This window comes from Schistocerca gregaria, chromosome 8 (assembly GCF_023897955.1).
Source record: "Schistocerca gregaria isolate iqSchGreg1 chromosome 8, iqSchGreg1.2, whole genome shotgun sequence".
In the NCBI taxonomy this organism is placed as follows: domain Eukaryota; kingdom Metazoa; phylum Arthropoda; class Insecta; order Orthoptera; family Acrididae; genus Schistocerca; species Schistocerca gregaria.
The window spans coordinates 79664902-79691243 of NC_064927.1; the positions used below are offsets into that span (position 1 = coordinate 79664902).

The 26342-nt window shown below is 40.4% G+C and overlaps 1 protein-coding gene across 2 annotated transcripts in view; it reads left to right on the forward strand.

Moving 5' to 3' along the window:
- The window catches only part of LOC126284386 (origin recognition complex subunit 3), a 114281-nt gene that overhangs the window by 7181 nt on the left and 80758 nt on the right, over nucleotides 1-26342 (forward strand). For both annotated transcript variants that reach the window (XM_049983273.1, XM_049983274.1), the window contains exons 2-5: nucleotides 6780-6917; nucleotides 8795-8918; nucleotides 17077-17231; nucleotides 22814-23100. In XM_049983273.1, the coding sequence (XP_049839230.1) occupies nucleotides 6780-6917; nucleotides 8795-8918; nucleotides 17077-17231; nucleotides 22814-23100 (704 nt within the window). The remainder of the gene's footprint in view (nucleotides 1-6779; nucleotides 6918-8794; nucleotides 8919-17076; nucleotides 17232-22813; nucleotides 23101-26342) is intronic.

Here is a 26342-nt window from a genome sequence, read left to right on the forward strand (position 1 = left end):
GCGAATTCAAACTGCGTGACTTTGGACGAGCTCAGGTACGACCTCCGTGTTGGATAAGCAGCAGCCAGCATCAACTTGCACTCTTAGCTCTTTATGGTTTAATTCTTAACTTCTTTGCCTGTTTTTGGGTATTTGCGTTTTCGGGTGTATTGTAGTGTTTGAGAGTTGTAGCATCGCATTTTAGTACCCGTGTAGTGTAAATTCACTTAGTTGTCAGTCATCTGTTTGTTTTGAATGGCTTGTGAGATAAAAGAGAGGGCAAAAAAAAAATGTTAGGGATGGATAGGGACTGCACCTGTTGTGTATGGATTCAGGGGAAATTGGGCACTGTCCGTAAACAGCTGGAAACTGTGTTGGCTGTGTTCGACAGGCTCCAGGCTGTGCCCTGGGCCACAGTGATATTGGGACACCAGAGGCGAGTGCTTTGGCGCCTCTGGAACCTGTAGCATCGCCTGGGATCTCTGATGCCACTGCGCCCTCGGATTTGGACGTACTTGTTGGTTGACACTTCCCTGACGGTGATTGGCGAACCATGCAAATACCTCGCTGGAAGGCAAAAGTTGGTGCTGGCTGCAAGGGTCTACCCTTACCACCAGGTTTGAGGTACTGCCCACTACTTCTGAGCCAGCAAGGGCGACCCCACCTGTTGCAGCAGTGGCCGGTCTTCCTGAGAGGTCCGGACAAGCGCAGAGGGTGGAATTGCTTGTCATTGGTAGCTCCAATGTTGGGCTTGTGATGGAGCCCCTTAGGGACATGGTAGCTAAGGACAGGAAGAAAGCCAATGTGCACTCCGTGTGCAATACCTGGGGGAGTTATCCAAGATGTGGACAGGGTCCTTCCAGCTGCCAGGAAGGGTACAAGGTGCAGCCAACTGCAGGTGGTGGCTCATGTCGGCACTAATGACGTGTGTCGCTATGGATCAGAACAGATTCTCTCTGGTTTCCAGTGGCTATCTGAGTTGGTGAAGACTGCGAGACTTGCTAGTGAGATGAGGGCAGAGCTCACCATCTGCAGCATCATCGACAGTACTGATTGCGGACCTTTAGTACAGAGCCAAGTGGAGGGTCTGAATCAGCGGCTAAGACTGTTGTGACCATGTAGGCTGCAGATACCTTGACTTGCGCCATAGGGTGGTGGGGTTTCGGGTTTCACTAAATAGGTCAGGTGTCCACTACACGCAAGAGGTGGCTACATGGGTAGCAGGCGCTGTGTGGCATGGACTGGGTGGTTTTTTAGGTTAGACAGTTTCAGGAAAGATCTAAAAGGGAACCCATCTCAGAGGGTACAGGGAATAGAAACGACGAGAATCGACCATGCAACAGTCGCTATTGCAGTTGTAAATTGTAATAATTGGCTCCCTCTACCAACTCAGATGATATAATAGCTGAACAGTTCAAAGAAAACTTGAATCTTGTTACAAATAAGTACCCCACTTAACACAGTTATAATTGGTGGAGACTTCAATCTATCCTCGATTTGTTGGCAAAAATACATGTTCAAAGTCGGTGGTAGATAGCAAATATCTTCCGAAATTGTACTAAATGCTTTCTCTGAGAATTGCTTTGAAAAATTAGTTCATGAGCCCCCACAAATTGTAAATGGTTGTGAAAATGCAGTTGACCTTTGAGCCACAAATAATCTTGATCTATTTATTTTCAGCCATAATGGCTAATGTTTGTATACCGTGACTGTGTGGGAAAATTATTTATTTCAAGTTTCTGCTACCAGTCACTTTTTATTTTATGTTTAATCTAACATAACGCAACGTGTTTTGAACATATTTTGTTCATTTTCAAGCGTTTGTACATACATATATACATCGAGAAATGTTACTTAAAATAAACAGTGTCAAATTAGATTAATCTAGAACACTTTGTTTTTTACTGTAGCTGCTCGTGTGGCATTTGGGGGGAGTCAGGGGGGCAGTGTATATATAGAGATTGAAGTCAGTGATGTCTTCTGCTGGTTTTCTTCTCTGTTGTTGGTTATGTATCTTACAGCCTGTATCGGATGCAGGTAGATTTGCATCAGTTATGTGTTACGAAAATAGTGTGAAAGGCTTTTGTATGGCAGTTGATCACTTACAGTTACATTCTCTTGCTGCTTCACTTGTATCATTTGTGCAGTGACATTCAGTGACAAAATAATGTGCAATAGTGTGATGTCTATCAACAGCTCCGACATTGCACCAGTGATACAAGTGAAGCAGCAATTTTCTACAATTTCCCAAATTTAATAGAGGTGAATTCTGTGATGGTGCTTTTGAAAAGGACACAGATGATTTCCTTTCCTGTCATCCTCGAATCATACCTTGTACTTTATCTCAAATTTTTTACCAATGAGACTAGAGACACTAATCTGCCTATCTTCTTTCGAGGTTTTAAAGGTTAGCTGCTTTCTTTCATTGCCAACATGCATTAAAGTATTAGTGTTTTAGTATAGCCTTGTAATGAAGTGTGTCAAGAACTTTATGACTTGACTTTCTTTTAACATATTCCACAGTATCCCCACTCCCTGTCCTAGATGTGTGGACTGATTCAGGAAGGAAGAGTGTCATAAAACTTCTGCATCGTCACCTGAGGCAGAGCGACTCACAACTGTTTTAAATGGTTCTTAGGTATCTTGTGGCCACGGGAATACCTCAACATCATGTGAATAGTTTGTGGAGACACGTGAGTCGTGTAGATGAACAGTACCCAGTTGAAAACTGTAAAACGATACTATCGCGTGAGAGGTAACATGTGAGGATGCAGGATGTCTGTGATGTACCGTTGTGCCTCCACAGTTCCCTCAATCAGTACCATCTGTGAGTTGAAGTAATACCCAACGGCTCTCCAAACCATGGCACCAGAAGTAATACTGCTATACCACTTCAAAACATTTGAAGAATGGGACCTCAACCCACGTCGCCATCATATTTGCTGATGACAGTCATCCGGGGTACTGTTCATCAATGAACACAATGGATTGTAAGTCATCAGAAGTCCGTGCTTCCTGGTTGTGGTATCACTCCCTGTGTAGCTTTGTGTGTTGTGGTGTTAATGGCAGCTGATGCTAGTCTCGGACCAGTGGAATGGGATGATATTGAATATTGCAGGGAGTCTGTTACTTGTTTTCAGTTGATGGGTGCAAATGTGAAGGGGATACTCTAATGTGCTCGGTTCACAATATCACAATCATCCCACTTGGTGGTCAGACGTGGTAGCCTGGAATCTTGAGAGAGAGTATGCATGCTCTTGTGTTCCCGTGCAATTTGACATTGGGCCTCTGTCACATATGTATTCCCCACAATTCAAGGTATTGTACAATTTGAACAGCCAGCCAAATGGAGAACAATAGTGAGGCCCCTTTCAAAATGTGACAAGTGCGGATAACGCCGTTACACACGAGTATGTGGCATCTCCGTGTCTCTCACAATCAGTACTCGACATCTGTCACTCTTTAAACCCCTTATATACCCTACTGGGCCCAGGTAACAACGATAAATACTAACAATACTAATCCACTCTACTCGCCATTCTACATGTCACATAGGACTGCAACTTGAATTCTTCACATACTTGCCACTGATGTGTGTGTATATACAAATTTATATTCACATCGGATTATATCTTCTTGCTGTGTCATTTTTTTTGGGCATGCTTCTGAGTTATATTGGTGGCCTTTAATTATGATGTATTGTAAGAGGGAATACTCTATTGATAGATGTCCCACATCACCTGCAGGGGCCTTTCACCCTCTCCTTCCTTAGAAGTCTGGTCTTAGAAATTACCAGAACACATGTTGGAATTATCAGCCAACGGCCTTGCCACAATGGTAACACCATTTCCCGTCAGATCACCGAAGTTAAGTGGTATCGGACTGGACTAGCATCGACTGGGTGACCATCTGGTCTGCCGATTGCTGTTGGCAAGTGGGGTGCACTCAGGCCTTGTGAGGCAAACTGAGGAGCTTCTTGATTGAGAAGGAGTGGCTCCGGTCTTGGAAACGGACATACAGCCGGGAGAGTGGTGTGCTAACCACATGCCCCTCCATATCCACATCCAGTCACACCTATGGGCTGAGGATGACATGGCAGCCGGTTGGTACCGCTGAAGGCTTCTTGGCTTGTTAGGAAGGAGTTTAGTTTTTTTTATGTTGGAATTATATTAGGATGTATCTCCTAACCAGTTCAGTAACTGTAAGACTCTGCAGTGTTGCCATCATTCTTACTCTCTTTAAAGAATGGTAGAACCAACATGGTATTCAATTCCTTTGAAATCCTGTTTTTACTCATATGTGTGTTGATAAAGTACAGGAAACAAAACTTTTGATTGTCTGTGTTTCAGGAGTTCTAGATTGTTGTCACCTTCACTAGCAACCATTTCATTTTTCAGCTAATTTAAAACATCATTTAGTTCTTTTATGGTAGTACCATTTATGATGCATATTTCTCCCCTTATTTCTTGTTTGTATTGTACTAAGTGATTGATCTATATAAGAAAGGTAAAAGAACTGACCGAATAATTACAGGCCAATATCCTTAATGTCAGTTTGCTGCAGAATTATTGAACACGCTCTGTGTTCAAATATAATAAATTTCTTTGAGACAGAAAAAGCTTATGTTCACAAATCAGCACGTATTTATAAACCATCACTTGTAAAAAGGTCAGCTTGCTATTTTCTCACATTATTTCATGCAAACCATGGATGGAGGGCAAAGATTTCCAGAAAGCATTTGATATGGTGCCCCACTGCTGATAGGACACAGTACTTGGTTCTCAATGGCAAGTGTTTATCAGAGTCAAGGGTACTGACAAGAGTGCCTTGTGGAAGTGTTATAGGACTGCTTTTATGTTCTGTATACATAAATTACCTGACAGACAGGATGAGCAGCAATTTATGGCTGTTTGTAGGTGATGCTGTGGTGAACATGAAGTGTCATTGTTGAGTGACTGTAGGAATATAAAAGATGACTTAGTCAAAATTTCTAGTTGGTGTGATGAATGGAAGCTTGCCCTGAATTTAGAAAACTGTAAGGTAACACAAGTGACTAGGATTCGAATACACCAGTAGTAGGGAGCAGCTTCACACAGTAACTTCGATTAAATATCTTGGCTTAAAACTGCAAAGCAAAATGAGATGGGATGACTACGTCAGGTTGGTAGTAGGGAAAGCGAATGCTAGGCTTCATTTTATTGAGAGAATTTTAGGAAAATATAGCTTATCCATATTGGAGACTGTGTGTAGAATGCTAGTGCGACCCATTCTTGAGTACTGTTTGAATGTCTGGTATCCCCACCAGGTCAGATTAATGGAACACATTGAAGCAATTCATAGGTGGGCTGCTAGATCCGTTACTGCTAGGTCGATCAGCACCCAAGTTTATGGAGAAGCTTCACGAACTTGGATGGAAATCCCCCGGGAGGGGGGGGGGTAAGACAATGTGCTCCCTGCAAGGTACTACTGCACAAATTTTGGCAACTGACATTTGAGACTGGTTGCAGAACAATTCTGCTGTGGCCAACTTACATTTTGTGTACGGATCACGAAGGTACAAGAAATATGTGCTTGTTTGGAAGCTTTTAGACAGTCGTTTTTCCCTCGTTCTATTTGCGAATAGAACAGGAGAGGAAGTGGCAGGTACTGGTATGAGGTATTTTCTGCCATACACCATTTGGTGGTTTGCAGAGTACATATGTAGACATAGGTGTAGATTTAAGCTTGAACTGCGTTACATCTTTTTTTTTTTTTTTTTTAAATATTATCCCCACTTACAAAATTCAACATTGTTTTTATCTTTTATCTGTGTCAAGATATTTTAGAACATATTCATTTACTTCATTTTCCGTTCATTTGCTTTTAATCCTATCTGATAAGGAACACACCCCATGCAGCAGTACTCCAAAAGGATGGACAAGTAAAGTTTAGGTAGTCTCTTTGATATATCTGTTGCATCTTCTGAGTGTTTGGACAGTAAAAGGCAATCTTCAGTTTACCTTCCCCACAGCATTTTCTATGTGGTCTTTCCAATTTATGTTGTTCATAATTGTAATTCCTATGTGTTTAGGTGGAGGAGAGTATAAAAGTTTACATGTTTCTGTGCCATTAACAGTGGATGTCACAGCTAGGCAGCTCTCTTGGCATGCAGAGTGGCCAACAGGCAGTCAGTTTCAGAAGGACTCGTGTGCTTTCAGCTGGTTATCACATCAGATATATTACCCTGCATCTGTCAATCAGTTGCTTGTTTGTGTTCTTTAACAGTATGAACTGAAAATTAAATCCAGCTGCTGTATAATACTATTAATATGAAAATTACAAGAGAGCCTCATATCTGTCTCCAGTTTCAGGAATTGCACTACTTGCTGCGTGTATCATCTTGTGATAAGGAAATAGCGCCTTCTGCATTGAGTTCAGATGTATTTTGTGTTCTAAATGTAAACACCACTTACATATTAGGCTGTAGATGTGTTCTGTTTGGCTGACTGCTGCCTACAATGCAGAAAGAGGAGCGACCTGTGATAAAGGGATACGTGATCAGCATATCTGCTTTCCCTCTAGTCATTTGCAGCAGGCCATTTTGCTATAGGAGCTCCAAATTCTGCCACTTCCTGCTACTCTTCTCTAGTTTTGAAAGGCAAACTGTAGCCAGTAGTAGCATTTTCTGATTAGTGGAGAATTGGCTGTTCTGTGCCTTGTAGTAAACATGAAAATGAGTTATATATGCTGCACAGTTAGAAACTTTCTAAACATGCATGGTTTCTCCAGTGAATTTTGTGTGAAGTAATTGTTATTTTCAGGGTTGCTTTGTGTTTAAGAAGAAACAGGGGAAGAGAAGGAAACGATTGAAGACTGCTTCAACAGATGAATATCTTTACGCTGATCTGTGGTATGTGTCGTATAAGGAGATGTGGAAGAAGATTGAAAATAATTTGAAGGTAATGTGTCATTAAACTTTTTTAAAGATTGCTATCATTTATTTCGTATGTCAAGTTTGCTGTCCTATGGTATCTCTTGATTTAGTAGTTCTTAACTTTTGTTTTGAATGTCTACCTTATATTCACTTTCAAACCTGGATTTTAATCAAACTATAGAAGCAACAATTTAAATGATTGAGAAATGGCTGTATTATTATGCACAGTTGCAATTAGATGCTGATGGTTCTTAGTAGCGATACTGTAATTAGGGTTAGAAAAGTAAGTCACAAAACTGAGTGAGTGGAAAAAGCGAAGAGATAATGAGTGATGTTGAATCATATGTTGGGGTCTGACAAAGTACAGCTGTTTCTCCTATTATGAGGGAGAAATGTGCATAATTAGATATTTATTCATTTGATGTGTACAGGTCCTGAAAATAATTTCAGTACTGCTGGAGCATAAATAACATACACACAAAGATTTACATACAAAGAATCTACTACAGAGGAAATTCAGTATAGATTTTACACAGAAGTAACATAAATTTGTTAGAGTAAGAAAAGTAACAATATAGTGATTTTAGACCATAATTCATTCTTAATCGTCAAAAGGAGGGCGGGGGGGGGGGGGGGGGGGGTGGAGGAGGAGGAGGAGGAGGAGGAGGAGGAGGAGGAGGAAGATCCACTGGAAAACTCATACACAGATGGAACAGCTATGTGTTTTGCATGGAGCTTGCTATTACATTTAACATATAAGTTGTGTAAACAGAGTCCTCTGTTGTTGTGTTGTTGTGTGCATTGCTGATTTTGAAGGTAATCATTTCATTGTCATGCCAAGAAAGGCTTGAGTAGTCAACGTCAAGTCTCTGGCGTAGCGTTGTGATCCATTGTACACCGCTATTTTTAACAGTTCTGCAAAGTGTTGGAGTGAAGAGGACTTTTTGCAAAGTCGGATAAGACTTGACACAAAATTTGAGATCTGACAGGAGGCCAAAGCCTTGAGTATATTTGCATAGCCATGTTGTCAGCCTTCAAACTCAGTTGCAATATGCTGATTTATGGTGCAAATACAGCAAATTATTTATGTTCAGGCACTGTCTGTTTATGGCTAATTGTTGTTGCAGAGATTGTCTCTAAAGTTTTCTCAGTGTGACTGGTAAGACCATTGTAGTGGGAATCTAAAAGATATGGGGACTGTAATATAAGTATGATGTGGTGCTGTGCATTCAGTTTATGAAGAAATTCCCAAGTTGAATGTAAAAGACAGCATGTGTCAAATGTTGCTTCACAATGTGGTTGCAGACCAGACGGTGAATACTGTCAGTTTACATCTTATACTCCCTGCTGAAAATGACTAGCATAGTTGTAAAAATATTATGGAAAAGGAAATCCATTAACTAATTGATTGCATGAAAAAATTCAATCTAGACAGAGCAGCTGGAGATGGTGTAATGTGTCGGTTAGGTGTGCCTGTGTTCGTGTGTGTGTGTGTGTGTGTGTGTGCGCGCGCGCGCGCGTGTGCTCGCTGTCCTTTTCGTAATTGTGCGCGCACGTACTTCTTTTCTTTTCTTTTCTGAAGGAGGCTTTGGCCATAACCTCAGTGTGTAAAGTCTTTTGTTACGCGTGCCTGCAACTCAGCATGTCATCTTTACAGCGAGTAGCAGTCTGTCCTTTTCATAATTGTTTATATTCCAACCTAGACTTTAATGGTTTGATTCTGTTATTTGCATAGGTATGTTAGCAGGGACAAAACATTGTCTTCATTACACATTATTTCCTTCCAATAGTCTCGTGTACTACCCCTTTTCTTCTATTTTACAAGAAGATAAACAAAGGTTAATTTAAAGCATAGTTATCATTCTCCATCCTGTTTTATACTGAATATCAATATTGTTTCAGGAACTAAGAGACAAGAGCTTCAAGAAAGTGCTAGAAGATGTAATAAATTATGCATCAAACTGCTATAATGGGCCAGAAGTAAAATTTCAAGAAAATGTTGTTCCTATTGCTGGATTACTAACTGGTGTGTACATATAATATGTAAACTATATAATTTTTTTATTTCTTTCTTTCCTATTGTCTTCTTCTCTCATCTCCCCTCTTGCTACCGCCATCCACCTCAACCACACTCTGAGCACACACTCCCAATGCAATAGCAGCCCACCATCCTGTCTCTGCCAACATTATACCATCTCCCCCCACCCATCTTACCAGCTCTCCCCTTCACTCCTATATGCTGGAGAAAAGGGGGGGGGGGAGAGGGGAAGAGGTGGTTAGGTCACATGCATGCAGTCTCTGACCAATAGCTTAATAGCTCAAAATATCTAACAATTTTCTTTCAATGTGCCTGTCTGTCGCTTAAGGTCTCCTTTATGCAGTGAGTAGTAGACTAGCCATTTCGTATTATTATTCCGTCCCTGATGTTCAGTTTTGTACTTTATTTCTGGTATGCTGTTCACCTTTTTTTCTTCCTTTGTACTAAATCTAGGCTCACACTATTTTAACGTAATTAAGTTGCAATTTTTCGAAACCTATGTACAATTTGTAAAGTTATTAAGCTGTATTAAAAACTGCAATGATTTTAGTACTTATACAGTAATGATTGTTATCAGTGGTTCACTACTGGAGAGAGAGAGAGAGAGAGAGAGAGTAGGTGGGAGGTGGGGTTGGGGTGGAGTTTTAGAGTCAGGGTGTAGGGAGCAGCACAGATTAATAGTACTTGAATACTAATGCAAGTTCATGTAGCAAATGAACTTGATTCACAAAGCCTAAGAGTGAAGTAAGTATTATGTAGGCTGCAGTGAGTTTATCGTGTAAGTATTTAGAATTTGGATAATGTGTAAGCTAATAAAGTATGCAAGGTGTCTTATAATTGCATGTTAATAGCTGTGAAAATCTTATATTAATATAAATAGAAAGCAAAACCTATTTGGACACGGACTGAATTTGATAATCAGTTTAAATGTTGTATGATCTTCTAGGAGATACATTTTTATGCCCTACGCAGCAGAGAGATACATTTTTATGCCCTACGCAGCAGAATGAAGAATGGGCAGAGTTCTTTGTATGTCTTTTACCATATGGCTGTTTTCAACAATATGCCATCCAAAACCTTATTTGTTTCCATTATGGTTTTTCTCAGATTGAAGGAATTAGTTGAGAATGTGTAAAGACTGTTGTTTTCAGCTGATGTCATTGGTAACTTCTTTAATTATGAAAAGAAGATGCAATGTGCAGATAGTCTTTTCTTTTCATTAGCTACACATGAAGGAAAGTAAGAGTGGAAAGAATAAATTTTTTATCTTAAATGTACGCATTGTCAGAGTGTGACTTGTACTTGCTGCCAGCAGATGCACCTGACTTAAATGTGTGCCCTAATGTGATCTCTGCCCCCCCCCCCCTTCTTTTCATCTCCCACCCAATTCCACTCTCTAAGTTTTTATGCATTATATTAAAAACAAAGATTCCAAGACTTACCAAGCGGGAAAGCGCCGGCAGACAGGCACATGATCAAAACACACAAACACACACACAGAATTACTAGCTTTCGCAACCGATGGTTGCTTCTTCAGGAAGGAGAGGGAAAGACGAAAGGATGTGGGTTTTAAGGGAGAGGGTAAGGAGTCATTCCAATCCCGGGAGCAGAAAGACTTCCCTTAGGGGAAAAAAAAGGACAGGTGTACACTCGCGCGCGTGCGCCCCCCCCCCCCCCCCCCCCCCCACACACACACACACACACACACACACACACACACACACACACACACACACACACACACAAGCAGACATATTGGCGCTTTCCCGCTTGGTAAGTCTTGGAATCTTTGTTTTTAATATATTTTTCCCATGTGGAAGTTTTTCTATTTTTTTTATGCATTATGATATTTTAAACCTTCTGTTAATGTTCTACAATATTCTTTCCCCCCACTCGCCTCATTTCCCACCCTTTCTATTTCTGTCGTGATATGACCTTAGTTTTATTTAACTTGTTCTTGAAAATTTCTACAATATTGATTTCAGTTTGTATTTTAGCAGAATGAAGTTCGTTCCAACTATTCACTGGTCAGTGCACCACTCTGTGCAAATTTAATTTACTACATTAAAGAAAATGTGTACAAAAATTTATTGAATATATCTTGTGTGTGCATTTCACAAATGTGTGTTGAACCAAAAAGATTTTGTTGTAGTGGCTAAGTCTGCGATTTTTGGGTAGCAATCTTGTGACATGATTTTAAACACTGCAGCTTCTCTTACTGTTCTCGGTAGTGTGAATGGATCATTTTGTAAACTGAACACTACTTCTTGAAAATCAGTTCTAACACTTAAAATACTAATTTTCATTGGATTGTTAAAGAAAATTATGTCTGGCTGTAGAGACTTAAAATCTGTAACATGGCCATGAAACTCACTGCAGATTGGATGCAAATCTTGAAGAATTTTCTTCCTTATATTCCTGTTTGTTTGCAGCAGCTCGAGAAAAGACACTTGTCCATACACAAAGAATAATACTGACAGTTTGCAGTTAATTTTTTTAATTTCCTTTCTTTTACTGTTCTCACATCAAGAATTTGATTTGTTGCTATGCTATGTGACAAAGCTGTGCTTTCAAAACATCCAGCAGCATCATCATCATTAAATGCTTTGGCCATTTCACTTGCTCATTCTTTCACAATACACCACCACAGAAGCATTTCTGAGCTTTTGCTAATTTTAGGCATATCACATATAATGCAGTTAAACTGTTTGTTAATACTTGATTTTAACTTATCCACTAAAGCATATCATTTGTCACATGAGTTTGTTGCTTCACTGAGTGTAATTTTGAGCAAGATTACCACCTTTGTTTTTAATTTAAGTATTTATTACATGTTAAACATTCATATTTTTCATCAGAATTCTCTAAGAAAAAGTCCTTAAGCTGCCACTCCTCAATGAAAACATGTTTTTCAGTATTTTTTCTTTTCGAATTTTTTAAGAATCACACTAGAAAAATAGCCACTGTAATAACCAGAATCAAAACCAGAATAACAACCACAGTACTAACCAAAATGATAGTGACAATAGTGCAATAATGAGGAGAGTAATTCTGAATACTGAGAGCATGTGGGCTAGCAAAACGTCGCCACCTCTTTGCTGTGACAGCGAGTGAAGGTGTGAGAGCTTACGCTTTAAGTAAATGATTGCTGCTAAATGAGCGAACAGTAGGCTGTGGTGAGGCTGCTACTATACCGCATGTGTGGAGTCGGAGGGGGAGTGCTCACTGGAGAGAAACACGTCACAAGCAACACTCTGCCAGGCTAAATTGCACTCACTGCAGGCATGTAGGGAAATATTTTTCAGTTCATCTTTTGTGGACTATCAAGGGGGCCTGTACTCCATTGCATTAATCTAAAATCACATTTTTCTTTTCATGATATCTATCCCTCTTCCTCAGTTCTATCCCAGCCACCATCCCTCCCTCCCTCCCTCCCTCCCTCCCTCCCTCCCTCCCTCCCAAGCCACCACCACTACCTCATATGCTATATGCAGCTTTCTTAGCCTGTACCTGGGTGGGCACTCTTGGGCTCCTTTTCTGTTTGGTTTCTTTGTTGCCTTTACCTGTGAGCTGTCATCTTACTTTCACTCAACCCCTTCCTTGCCCCACTCTTGCATATTCCTCCCACCTTATCCATGTAACACATGCTCTCCCATCTCTATGGTCATAGTGCTGGAATAATGATACTATTCTCCCACCCCTCCTCCCCCCTGTATCGCCCACCATGTTTATTTTACATATGTTACCACAGAATTGTCTCTCGTTGCTCTGCTTATACCAGGATGTCAGAATTCCATTCGGAAATAAAGTTCACATAAATGGCAGTTTGTTGAATTTATCAAAAGCAAACACACACAGCCAACATGTTTTTGAAAGACACACTGTAAAAGTGAAGGATTTAGTTGAAATGCACTCAAAAATAAAAAAAAAATTAGACATTCTGGTTTACACAGGACAATGGAGTATGATTCCAAGGTGTTACATGTGTGATAATAAGATCACAGAAAATCACCGTTGATGATGTTTTGTAAATAAAAGGAAGTGAAACACACTTATAAAAAAGCAAATGGTCTTTTATTTAGTTGCATAGACAGACACATGTCCACGATGATGATGATGATGATGATGATGATAAAGAAGCAACTAAAGAACAGCAGAAAACATGAAAGTGGTGATTTTCCACAATTGTCTTACATTCAGCAATTTTTGATGTTACAGGCAATGAATAAGTTTTACTATGTCAAACTTTCTGTATGTCTTATAATATATTGAAGAGAGGTGAGGAGTAGGTGAACATGCACAACGGTATAATTGTTTTAATATTGCTCAATTTCCATTTAGTCTGTTACAGTTTACCACTGTATCTGACTGCATTTTCACAGTTGCCCATGTAATACAACCTCCTTTCAAAATGTGGCACTGTATCTCTGAGTAGACTATTTGAATCCTGGTGGCTGAAAATACCTTCAGCAGCTCAGTTTGTCTAACAAGGGAAGCAGAGTTTGTGGTGGGCACTTTGGCACCAGTAGAAATTTTTACTATGAATAGTTATACTGACTGCATAATTTACTTGTATGTGTAGCTGAGGTATTAAACTTTACTTACATTTGGACAAGATCCTTCGGAACCAACAGACAAATACAACACACCCAACTGCATTGTCCTGCCACTGTGGCCAAGTGGGGCCCAGTTAGGCAGCAATGCAGGGACAATGAAACTGAGACTTGTTCGTACATGATTTTGTGAACTTGCAGAGGTCTGTAAGTAAGAATGCTTAATTCAAAATCTTTGGATGTTCAGTGAAGCCTATTTCCATTTAAGGGGTTATTAGAATAAGTATTACTTCCATTATTGGACTTAAGGGAACTGTTCCACTTCACCTATGTTCATTACACAGTGCCAAATTTACGGTACTATGAGCAGTGTCACATCATCGGGTTACAGTCTTTACTTTATTCATTGTAAAAGGCCATCTGTCACACTTGGTGGACATCCAGTTGCTGTATTGACGTGCAAATTCCAGCTTTTGTTGGCAATAAACAGCTGTCAGCATGGGTGTATAAACCACTTGATAGCTGCAGAGGCCCAAAAGCAGCAACATTTGCTGAACAGTTGTTGAGGAGACACTATTGGGAGCCCCTTGGTTGCTCAGCAGTTGCACATCTATTCACCGATTCACATCTCTGCAGCCACTGTTCTGCACTGTCATCTATAGCCACGGTGCATCGGAGCTGCCTCGGCACCAATTGTGGATAGCGCCATTTTGCCATGCACAGTGTACTTTAACCACAGCAACATGCAAACCGTTTACTGATGTCCACCCTTGGGCTGAAAGCTCAGTTTGTCTAACAAGGGAAGCCCTTTTGGATATGACACGAATTGCTGTTTCCACAGTACGACAATGACTACACTGTTTCCTGCATGTCCCCGGCGTGCTTCACATACCCTGCACTGCTAGTGCTTCCATCTGCCATCTGCAAGTGGTTATTGCATATTGATGTTGAACATAGGCGGTGGTCACATTAATGTGACTCGACCGTGTAGCTTCTCGTACACTGTAAACATAATGATGCTCACCAAGGAAGTCCATATGGCTCAACTATTCCACTTTGCCTGCAGTTTCTGTAGATACCAAACAGCATATTTACTGTGTTATGTGTTATTGGACCAAGCCCTGTTCCTGTAAAATGTCTAATGTGAGCACATTCTGTTGGGAAACACACAACCCATTGGGGAAAAAGTCACCATTGTCATTGTAGTAACGGTTGCCATGAAATATTGGTAAAGACTTAAGAGATGCTTCGCCAATGTTTGATTTTCAATTTTGCATCAACAAATTTATAAGCCACAATATGTTATCACAAAGGAACTTATTCTCTGGTCAGACTTGTCTGGAGGCCAAAATTATAATATAAAAATAGTGCTTTTACTCAAAACAGTGTTGAAAGATGACCCCACATTAGGAAAGATGACTTCGCACTATGTTATCCCAGGACACAGCTGTTTGCTCAATGACAGTGATTTCGGAGACGTAGTGTGTGCACTGAAGCTACAACAATGGTTTTACACTGTCAATATATTAAAGATGTCATGAAAGTAAGATGTAAAAAGAATGGTTTGGTTGTCCTAAAAGACAGAAAGGGAGAATTTTGTTGGAACACAAATGCTGGAAAAACAAATAACGAATTGTAAACCTGGCATAGAAAAACTCAATATAAATTATCTGAAAACTAGAAAAATTGAAACAAGAAAGCACAAACCTCTAAGCATTTTTGTGAAGAGAGACTTCGACCAAGAGACTGCAGTTGAAATACGCATTCAGAAAAATGGGGGGAGGAGGGGGGGGAGGATCTTTCATCCACACATTGAACATGGATGAACACACAATTCAACTGTGGCCAGGGGGAAACTCATTTCTAAAGAAAAACTTGAAGACCTGAAGTCCCTTATGCCACTGGTCTTTTGAAAGTGATACTAATGTGGAAGACGACATGATGGACAAGTCGACTTCAAAATAGAATGTGAGTGATGGTTACTAATTTTAATTTTTTGTTTGTACAAGTTTCACTATCTTAAATTTTACTGTTTTTAGACAGTAGGCCCTGTTGAAATGTACAATTAGTAACACTTACTCCATTTTGAATGTAAGGATTGCTATCTTTGACTTTTGTGAAAGTTCCATTACATGTCTTTGCATTGTTGCAATTGTTTTGTGTTTTTTAACAGTCATTAAGAGACACGTCCTTGCTACAGGAACTACAGTTTTGTTACCTTTAGAAAGTTTTTCAACATTATCTTACAAAACATAGTGTGCTATTTATTTAAGCTTCGTTTCCAATGAACTGACCTCATCAAGTTGTTTCAGACTATGAAAGGCATGTGGTTAACTAATGCCATATCATTATAATAAACCTAATAACTCTTCAGCTACACATAAAGAGACCAAGAGACAATCTGTTGATGCATAACAAAATCTCACTAGCAGCAATTAAGCTTAAGTAGGATAACAACCATTTTTGTTATTTATCCTGTTATTTAGAATGTAATTTTGTTGAGGTTGCACTACTAAGTGAAACAAAAATAACCCTTCTTTGGTACAAGAAATTGGGCAAATTCAACAACAAATACATTTTTTAGGGAATGGAAACTTAGGTATCTATTATCTCCTAAATGACATTTTGGTGCTTGGTCTAGTGATACATAACACTGTTCATATGTAATACCAAGGCCATCTTCCACTGGATTTGAGCATCATGTTTCTGAGGCATGTAAGCTGACAGACTGGCAACACACTTTCTCTCAAAGTTCTCTCAGCTGACGAAAATGATGCCTTTCAAAAAGTTGTATGTGACTTTGAACCCCAACCATGAGAAGTTAAAAACACAATTTTGCATAATACTGGGTATTAACACACATTTTATGATGATTTGATTTTTATGGCTCCATTGTGTGTTAGTTAATCGAACCTCTTTCTTCCATCTTGCAACAACCAACCATTGCATTTCTTGCTAGACTGTCGTATTAGCATAATCTACACTACCACTCTTTGCTTGACACCACACTAATGGACCTCAAACATGACATCCGCAGTATTACTTCAAAATGAATTTACTCACTAATATATACTGAATATGTGTGTTTTAATTTGTCCAGTACACAGATTTCTGAACAGTTTTCAATGAATGGCACCCACGGTGCAGATAATGATGACTCCTTTCTGTGAATTCTGTTTCCATCCTGTATTAGTATCGAAGATGCAACACTGTTTCCAAGGTCTTACGCTACAGATTTTTGTTACTGGTGATTGGACTATGCTGTTATAGTCAAGTGAGGAATGCCTAGTGGGGTACACACAGGACTCACATTTGTGAGAACTGCAATTGGAATCCTCCTCAAACCACTCAAATTTAGGAACTCTCTGCTGAAGCAAGTGGTGGGCTGGTGCTCTGGGAACTGTGTGCCCGATTTCCTTTCCCCATCCTCTTCTATTTGGAGTTTGCGACTTCATCAGAAATGGGACACTACACCCGATCTTCCTCCCATCCTCACTTATGTCATTATATGTATGATTTTTGTTTCACATTACGCATTTAAACTTTCAGAAAAAGTATTAGTTATTTCCATGTCTTACTTTTTTTTTTTCCAGGTATCAATGTACCGGACCATACGGCTCTGTTTGATTCTTTAAAAGTTCAGCTCAATAAACAAGTTACACCTCACATAGCTGTCTTACGTTCGTGGGAATGTAGAAATGTGCGAGTAACTGTGGAAAGAATGGTTTCTCAGTTCCTGTGTTCGAAGGTTGAGACTTCAACATATACTTCCATAGTTTAGTAACAATTCTGCATCTAAGAATAAATGTGTATTGAAGTCCTCATAATTTGAAATGTGCTATTGAATTTAATAAAGCGTGTAATTTTAACAAGTAATTAATGAGTTTGTCAAGTTGGGGCTCATGGGACATATTGCTCCAATTAAGTCAGTGCTTGTGTTCTTATGTTGTTCCCCAAATTTGGTTTATTCAGTGTTAAAATGCATTTAAGACTGTGTGCAAAAAAAAAAAAGGTAGATTTATAGAGTGGGGGTGTCTACATTAACTGAGCTACATTCTACAGGCTGAACAAACTGAAACTGGCCTAGGAAATATTTAGGATGATTCATTCCTGTTAACTAATGTAACAGAAGGTGCTGGAAGTGGCTACCACTGATGTCTATGCATTACAGTGTTTTATTTGTCAAACTGTGAGACACACTTAGCAGCTTCACCTGAGGAACAGTTGTACTTGTTGTTGTCTTCAGTCCTGAGACTGGTTTGATGCAGCTCTCCATGCTACTCGAACCTGTGCAAGCTTCTTCATCTCCCAGTACTTACTGCAACCTACATCCTTCTGAATCTGCTTAGTGTATTCACCTCTTGGTCTCCCTCTATGATTTTTACCCTCCACACTGCCCTCCAATGCTAAATTTGTGACCCCTTGATGCCTCACGACATGTCCTACCAACTGATCCCTTCTTCTTGTCAAGTTGTGCCACAAACTCCTCTTCTCCCCAATTCTATTCAATACCTCCTCATTAGTTATATGATCTACCCATCTGATCTTCCGCATTCTTCTGTAGCACCATATTTCGAAAGCTTCTATTCTCTTCTTGTCCAAGCTGTTTATCGTCCATGTTTCACTTCCATACATGGCTACACTCCATACAAATACTTTCAGAAACAACTTCCTGACACTTACGTCTATACTCGATGTTAATAAATTTCTCTTCTTCAGAAATGCTTTCCTTGCCATTGTCAGTCCACATTTTATATCCTGTCTGCTTTGACCATCATTAGTTATTTTGCTCCCCAAATAGCAAACCTCCTTTACTACTTTAAGTGTCTCATTTCCTAATCTAATTCCCTCGGCAACACCCGACTTAATTAGACTACATTCCATTATCCTCGTTTTGCTTTTGTTGATGTTCATCTTATATCCTCCTTTCAAGACAATATACATTCTGTTCAACTGCTCTTCCAAGTCCTTTGCTGTCTTTGACAGAATTATAATGTCATCGGTGAACCTCAACGTTTTTATTTCTTCTCCATGGACTTTAATACTTAGTCCAAATTTTTCTTTTGTTTCCTTCACTGCTTGCTCAATAAACAGACTGAATAACAACGGGGAGAGGCTACAACCCCTGTCTCACTCCCTTCCCGACCACTGCTTCCCTTTCATGCCCCATGACTCTTGTAACTGCCATCTGGTTTCTGTACAAATTGTAAATAGCCTTTCGCTCCCTGTACATTATCCCTGCCACCTTTATAATTTGAAAGAAAGTATTCCAGTTAACATTGTCAAAAGCTTTCTCTAAGTCTACAACTGCTAGAAATGTAGGTTTGCCTTTCCTTAATGTATTTTCTAAGATAAGTCGTAGGGTCAGTATTGCCTCACGTGTTCCAACATTTCTACGGAATCCAAACTGATCTTCCCCGAGATCGGCTTCTACTAGTTTTTCCATTCGTCTGTAAAGAATTCGCATTAGTATTTTGCAGCTGTGACTTATTAAACTGATAGTTCGGTAATTTTCACATTTTTCAACACCTGCTTTCTTTGGGATTGGAATTATTATATTCTTCTTGAAGTCTGAGGGTATTTCGCCATCCCTGCTTAGCCATTTTGCACATCCTGTTGATCTCATTTTTGAGATGTTTATATTCCTTTTTGCCTGCTTCATTTACTGTGTTTTTATATTTTCTCCTTTCATCAATTAAATTCAATATTTCTTCTGTAACCCAAGGATTTCTACTAGCCCTCATCTATTTACCTACTAGGTCCTTTGCTGCCTTCACTACTTGATCCCTCAGATCTACCCATTCTTCTTCTACTGTATTTCTTTCCCCCATTCCTGTCAATTGTTCCCTTATGCTCTCCCTGAAACTCTGTACAACCTCTGGTTTAGTTAGTTTATCCAGGTCCCATCTCCTTAAATTCCCACCTTTTTGCAGTTTCTTCAGTTTTAATCTACAGTTTATAACCAATAGATTGTAGTCAGAGTCGACATCTGACTCCTAAATCTCTGTCTTACCGTTATATAATCTACCTGATACCTTCTAGTATCTCCAGGATTCTTCCATGTATAAAACCTTCTTTTATGATTCTTGAACTAAGTGTTAGCTGTGATTAAGTTATGCTCTGTGCAAAATTCTACCAGGCAGCTTCCTCTTTCATTTCTTAGCCCCAATCCATATTCATATACTACATTTCCTTCTCTCCCTTTCCCTACTATCGAATTCCAGTCACCCATGACTACTAAATATTCGTCTCCCTTCACTATCTGAATAATTTCTTTGATCTCATCATATATTTCATCAATTTCTTTGTCATCTGCAGAGCTATTTGGCACATAAACCTGTACTACTGTAGTAGGTGTGGTCTTCATGTCTATCTTGGCCACAATAATGCGTTCACTATGCTGTTTGTAGTAGCTTAGCCGCACTCCTATTTTTTTTTTTTTTTTTTTTTTTTTTTTTTAATCGTTATCAAACGTACTCTTGCATTACCCCTATTTCATTTTGTATTTATAAACCTGTATTCACCTGACCAAAAGTCTTGTTCCTCCTGCCACAGAACTTCACTAATTCCCACTATATCTAACTTGAGCCTATCCATTTCCCTTTTTAAATTTTCTAATCTACCTGCCCGATTAAGGGATCTGACATTCCACGCTCCGATCCATAGAACGCCAGTTTTCTTTCTCCTGTTAACGACGTCCTCCTGAGTAGTTCCCGCCCGAAGATCCGAATGGTGGACTATTTTACCTCTGGAATATTTTACCCAAGAGGACACCATCATCATTTAACCATACAGTAAAGCTGCATGCACTCGGGAAAAATTACAGCTGTAGTTTCCCCTTGCTTTCAGCCATTCGCAGTCCAGTACAGCAAGGCCGTTTTGGTTGGTGTTGCAAGGCCAGATCAGTCAATCATCCAGACTGTTGCCCCTGCAACTACTGAAAAGGCTGCTGCCCGTCTTCAGGAATCACAGATTTGTCTGGCATTTCAACAGGTACCCCTCCATTATGGTTGCACCTACGGTACGGCCATCTGTATCGCTGAGGCACACAAGCCTCTCCAGCAACAGCAAGGTCCATGGTTCATGGGGGTAGGACAGTTGCAGTATTGTTTTGAATATTCTGCTCTAGCTCTTCTAGTGTATGTGTATTATTTTGGATACACCTGGTGTATTATGATGCATAATGGTGCATTTTCTGTGAGTTAACATATGCTGGAAAGCTGAACCAGGCTTCATCTGAAGAAATAAAATGGGTACCCAAAAGTCCACTCAACTCTGTTACTATCGGCAGAACTCGACAAGTGAAACTTCTTGTGTGATCATAGTAACCCACACACAACAGTAAATTTGTACCGACACAAATGGACAGCCTTTTCACTAATGTTTCCACACAATTCAATTCCCTTTCACACCAATAAACTTCGGTCCGGGCTTTCCTTCACATGAGCAGTTTTTTCTGGTGTTGAACTCTCTTTGGAGAGTTACATATCAGTCTGAAACCCTTGTGCACACACACACAGTTCTGCAAAAGGTGTGCTTCATGTAACACTCGGCACCAAACAGGTGCTCTTTTATTGCAAACGCAATTTTGTGTTACATTCAACTGCCCACTAAATGTGTCTGCTCCTCTCGCGCACTCGGATGTAATGACTTAGCAAAGTACGTGAGACAGATTGTGCCAGAAATGCTCATGTGCAGACATGACGGCATTACAGTTTCCGTCATTTTCTGTGAGGCTGCTCTCCCATCCGTTAACGAGGGTCAATTCTGCATCGATATTGTAAGTATTTTCTGGACCCTTCTCCTTCTTGCCGTGCCATGTTTAGAGAACGCCCTCGATCCTGTAAGAAACGTCGACTCCCTGTCTTCTGAGGCCCTCGACTGGAGTGCTGGGGGTGTGTCCCTGTAACGGCAACCAGCTAGTGTTTACATTTGCAGTTCTTCCAACAGGAGCTGGTGTACACAGGTTCCCCCCCCCCCCCCCCCCCCCCCCCACTACCCTCAGTCCTTTGGTACCTTGTCAGATGGCTAGTGGTGCTGAACAGAGCAGACGGCAGTCACATGCTCCAGTCTAGCGTATCACCTACCATCGCTCGCTGTTGGCCCCCACCCAGTACCTGTTGGGATCTTCCTTTGTGTGGTGCAATCATTATCGTTATGTTACAATGATGCCGACATCAGGTATCAGTATGATCGGTTGTCACCCTGTGGGATGCCAGTTTCTTCGTCACATTGTGTGTTGGGTTTAAAAGATAATATTAACATACCCTACTTGATGGAGGATCCAAAAGAGAAAAATTCATCATGTGATCAACATGACACTGCTGAGCATTAATGTGAAACTTCAGAATATGAGTCAGAAAGTACCCCTAGTAGAGGATGACAATTGGCTGTTGTGGGTTGGGAAGTATGGTGACAGCTTAAAATGACACACTCTCATTTCACACAATAGGAATACACTGTGTCAAACATAATTTATTTCTAATTTTTTCTGCCTACATTTTTCCTACTCCCTGTTATCTGTTAAGATTTTCTGTTTTGGTTTTGCTGACACTGTCAAGAAGCCAACTGCAACTGGCTTCTTGCCAGTTCTTTCCACCTCATACTTCAGATGTGTTGCAAACATAGGAGTTTACGTGGTGAGATTTATTTATTATTTCCTTTCACTGTAGTTTTCTTTGTCTCGTAGAGTAGATGTTTTTTCACAACAATCCAGTGCTTTGACAGGGTATTAAAAGGAGTGAATAGTTTCAATGTGGAAAGAGACAGATTGCTACTTACTGAAAAGAAGACACATCAAGCTGCAGACCGGAACAATTAAAACACTTACATAAAGCTTTCGATCACAGCCTTGGACAGTAAAAGAGAGGCACACACCATTCACACCTACAAGCAAGCACACGTCACACACGCATGACCGCCAACTCCAGCATCTCGAGCCGAAATACCATTCTGGCCTGAGATGCTGGAGTTTTCAGTCGTGTGCATGAGGTGTGATTGCTTCTAGGTGTGAGTGGTGTGTGGCTCTCTTTTACTGACCAAGGCTGTGATCGAAAGCTTTGTGTGTCTTCTAATTGTGCCTGCCTGCAACTTGATATGTCTGCTTTACACTAAGCAGCCGTCTCTCTCTTCCTACATTGTTTATATTCCTATGTGGAGTTTCCATGGAGTGAATATTTCCTAATTCACTTACCATTCTTAGTGTATTATGTTACAATATTTATTTCCTAAGTTCATGAACAATTGGTTAGTGTAGCATAGAGAAAATATTTATCAAATGTTTTGTACCATGCAAAAACTTTGACATACACTGAAATTATTCTATTTCAGGATTATGAAGAGAATGAGGATGATAATGATCAGCTGACTGATGAAGATAGTGATAATGAAAAATCACACTCACCTAAGAAAGTTAAGAAGGCACTGTGTAACTTTCCTGTGCTTGTTGAGTGGTACAGAACTGTGAAAGAAGAAAATTACTTTTCTGTCAGATCTCCAGAAAAGAGGAACAAGAGCAAGAGAGATAACAATGAGTACACTAAACCTTTGGTTGTTATAATTCCAAACTTTGAGAATTTCAGTCAGCGTGTGTTGAAAGACTTTATACTTATTTCTAGGTTTGTTGAAGTATGTAAATATGTAGAATAAGGATTTTAGAATTACTGCTTCCATTTAAATTATTAAGAAAATATAGAAAATGGAATTTTCGTTAGTTCTACACTGTCCAGTCACATTAATGTGACCACCTGTTAAAAGCCTGAATAATTACCTTCTGCAGCACAGATTGCTGCTAGACATGCTTGAATAGTGTCAGTGAGGGTCTAGAAGGTAGAAACAGGGGTATGGAGCTGCAGCGACTCCTGAGCCGTGCCCGTCTGTGGTATGTTTCTCAGTTGAGGAACCATGGCATGATTGGCCCAGTCAAGATGGTCCCACAGATTCTTGGTTTGATTTAAATCTGGGGAGTTTGGTGGCCAGGAGAGTACTGTAAACTCAACCTGAAGCTCATCAAACCACCCAAGTACACTGAGAACTGCGTGACACTTTGCATTGTCCTACTGGTAGGTGCCGTCATGCCGAGGAAAAACAAACTGCATGTAGGGATGGACACAATCTCAAAGGATTGCTACAATGTCTAGTCAAAAAAATTCCGGAACTTTGTCTACAAAATTTTTCTGCTTACCTTCTACTTATTGTGCATGGTATCTTACAAAATACTCTCCTCCACAATTGATAAGCCACTCTCAACGTTGTGTCCAGTTCTGGAAGCAGTCTTGGTATGCCTCTTGCTGGGCCATGTAAAGTGCCATCTGCAAAGTCTCTTTCATCTCATCTGTTGTCACAAATCTTCAGCCTTTCAAGGGGGTTTTCAGCTTCGGAAATTAAAAAAAAGTCTGCAGAGGCCTCATCTGGTGAATATTGGAATGAGGCAGCACAGCAATTTCATTTTTTGTGTGATAGTCATGCACTAACAGGGATGATGTGCAGGGGCATTATAGTGGTGCTTAGAGCTACGAATTGTCTCCCCACAATTCAGGCTGTTTCCTTCTCACATTTTCTCGCAGGCATCATAACACGTCCAAATAGTACCATTGACTTACAGTATGTCCCTGTGGCAACAATGCATGATGAACTAATCCTTCAAAGTCAAAGAAAACTATTAGCATGACTTTGACATTTTATCTGACCTGATAAGCTTTTTTTGGTCTTGGAGAACCTTTCCTGAACCGTTGTAAAGATCGGACTTTGGCCTCAACTTCATAAATGTAATCCATGTCTCTTCACTGTTAACATTCTGTTAAGGAATATCTCTTTGTCATTTTCGCAGTCCAAAAGCTCTTCACAGATTGCGAGGTGAAGTCTTTCTGGTCCTGACTCGTGAGCCGTGGGAGGAACTTGATGGCAACAAGATTCATTCCAAGTTACTGTGTCAGGATTTCATGACATGATCCAAGTGAAGTGTTGCATTCTTCTACAATCTCTTGGACAATAAGTCTTTGACTGGCACACACAGTTTTATTGAAATTCTCGACACGAGCACCGTTGGTGGATGTCGAAGTGCGTCCCGAACGAACGCCATCTTTAACTTCGGTCCGGACATTTTTAAACTATGTGAACTATTCGTAACATCGAATGCGGCTTATGCACTCATCACCGTAGGCTTCCTGCATCATTTTGTGTGCCTCTGTAAATGTTTTTTCTGCGTTTACTGCAAAATGTTTTGCAGATGCGTTTCTCCTATAACTCTGCCACCGTGAAAGTCACCGACTGTGCGACACAACATTCTACTAAACACAGCGCTGCACAGTAACTAACAGACATACAGCAATGAAATTTCTGGCAGTTAAACATTAAACACAGGCACGTGCAGGGATGCCAACCGCATTTCGATCCGACACACCATTGGTGTGAAATTTCAAACATTCTGGAATATTGTGAACAGACCTTGTACATACTTGTGTAGATCGATTAAACCTTCCAGAATAATGAGATCACCTAGGAAATACCCTCCAGCCTGGACGCTTCTGACAATTGTTGCAAGACGTATGCTTTCAGAGATTTCATGCTGCACAAACCAATGGCCATCTGAGTGACGGAGCATAAAAAGCGATCCGTACGAAAAAGCCACCTGTCACCACTCAGCGGATGTCCAGTTGCAGCATTGGCATGCATATTTTAGCCTTCATCATCAATGAACAGTAATCAGCATGGGTGCATCTACCAGGCACATGCTGCGTTGGCCCATATACAGCAACATTCACCGAGCAGTTGTTGAGGAGACTTCGTCTGGGCAGTCAGTTGCTCATCTATTTGCATGTACACATCTCTGCAGCCATTGTTCACCACTGTCATCTACGGCACATGGTGTACTACATTAGCCTCGACACCAGTTTTGGACAGTGCCATTTTGCAATGCACAATATACTTTAAACATGGTGGCACACAAATACTTACCGAGCGAGGTGGCACAGTGGTTAGCACACTGGACTCGCATTCGGGAGGACGATGGTTCAATCCCGCGTCCGGCCATCCTAATTTAGGTTTTCCGTGATTTCCCTAAATCTCTCCAGGCAAATGCCGGGATGGTTCCTTCGAAAGGGCATGGCCGACTTTCTTCCCCGTTCTTCCGTAATCCGCTGAGACCGATGACCTCGCAGTTTGGTCTCTTCCCCCAAACAACCAACCAACCAACACAAATACTTTAAGAAACTTGGTCATTTTGGAAATTTTTCCACTCTTGGCCAAAAAGCCAATGATCGTACTTTTTGGACATCATACAAATCACACTGTTTCCGCATTACGACAACGACTGCACTGATACCCGTATCCCTCTAACATGATCTTGTAACATCCACCATTAGTGCTGCCACATGCTGCCTATGAGTGCTTATTGCATATTGGCATCAAATGTAGGCAGTGGAGTAACTAATGTTACGGACTGTTTGTATTACAAATATAAATATGGGCATGGCAAACACAACAATAAACATGGTAGTATAACAATGAAAACTATCATTTTTTGATAGAATAATTTAATTGGGTGGATAAAAAATATCACCAAGCGGTGGCACGACACACATAAAAGAAGGTCGCAATTAGGCAAGCGTTTGGAGACAGTTTCTGCTACTTCAGGCAGAAGGGTTGAAAGAGAAGGAAGGAGGTGAGGTAAAAGGACTGGAGAGGCCTAAGTAATGGTGTAGATATCAGGAAAGTCACCCAGGACCCTGTGTCAGGGAAGACTTACAGCATGGGATGAGAAAGAAAGACTGACTGTTGGGACTGCATCAGATGAGATTTGAAAACCTGGGAGCCTAAAGGTGGAAGACAGGGTAATATGCAGGACAGAGATTACTGCTTA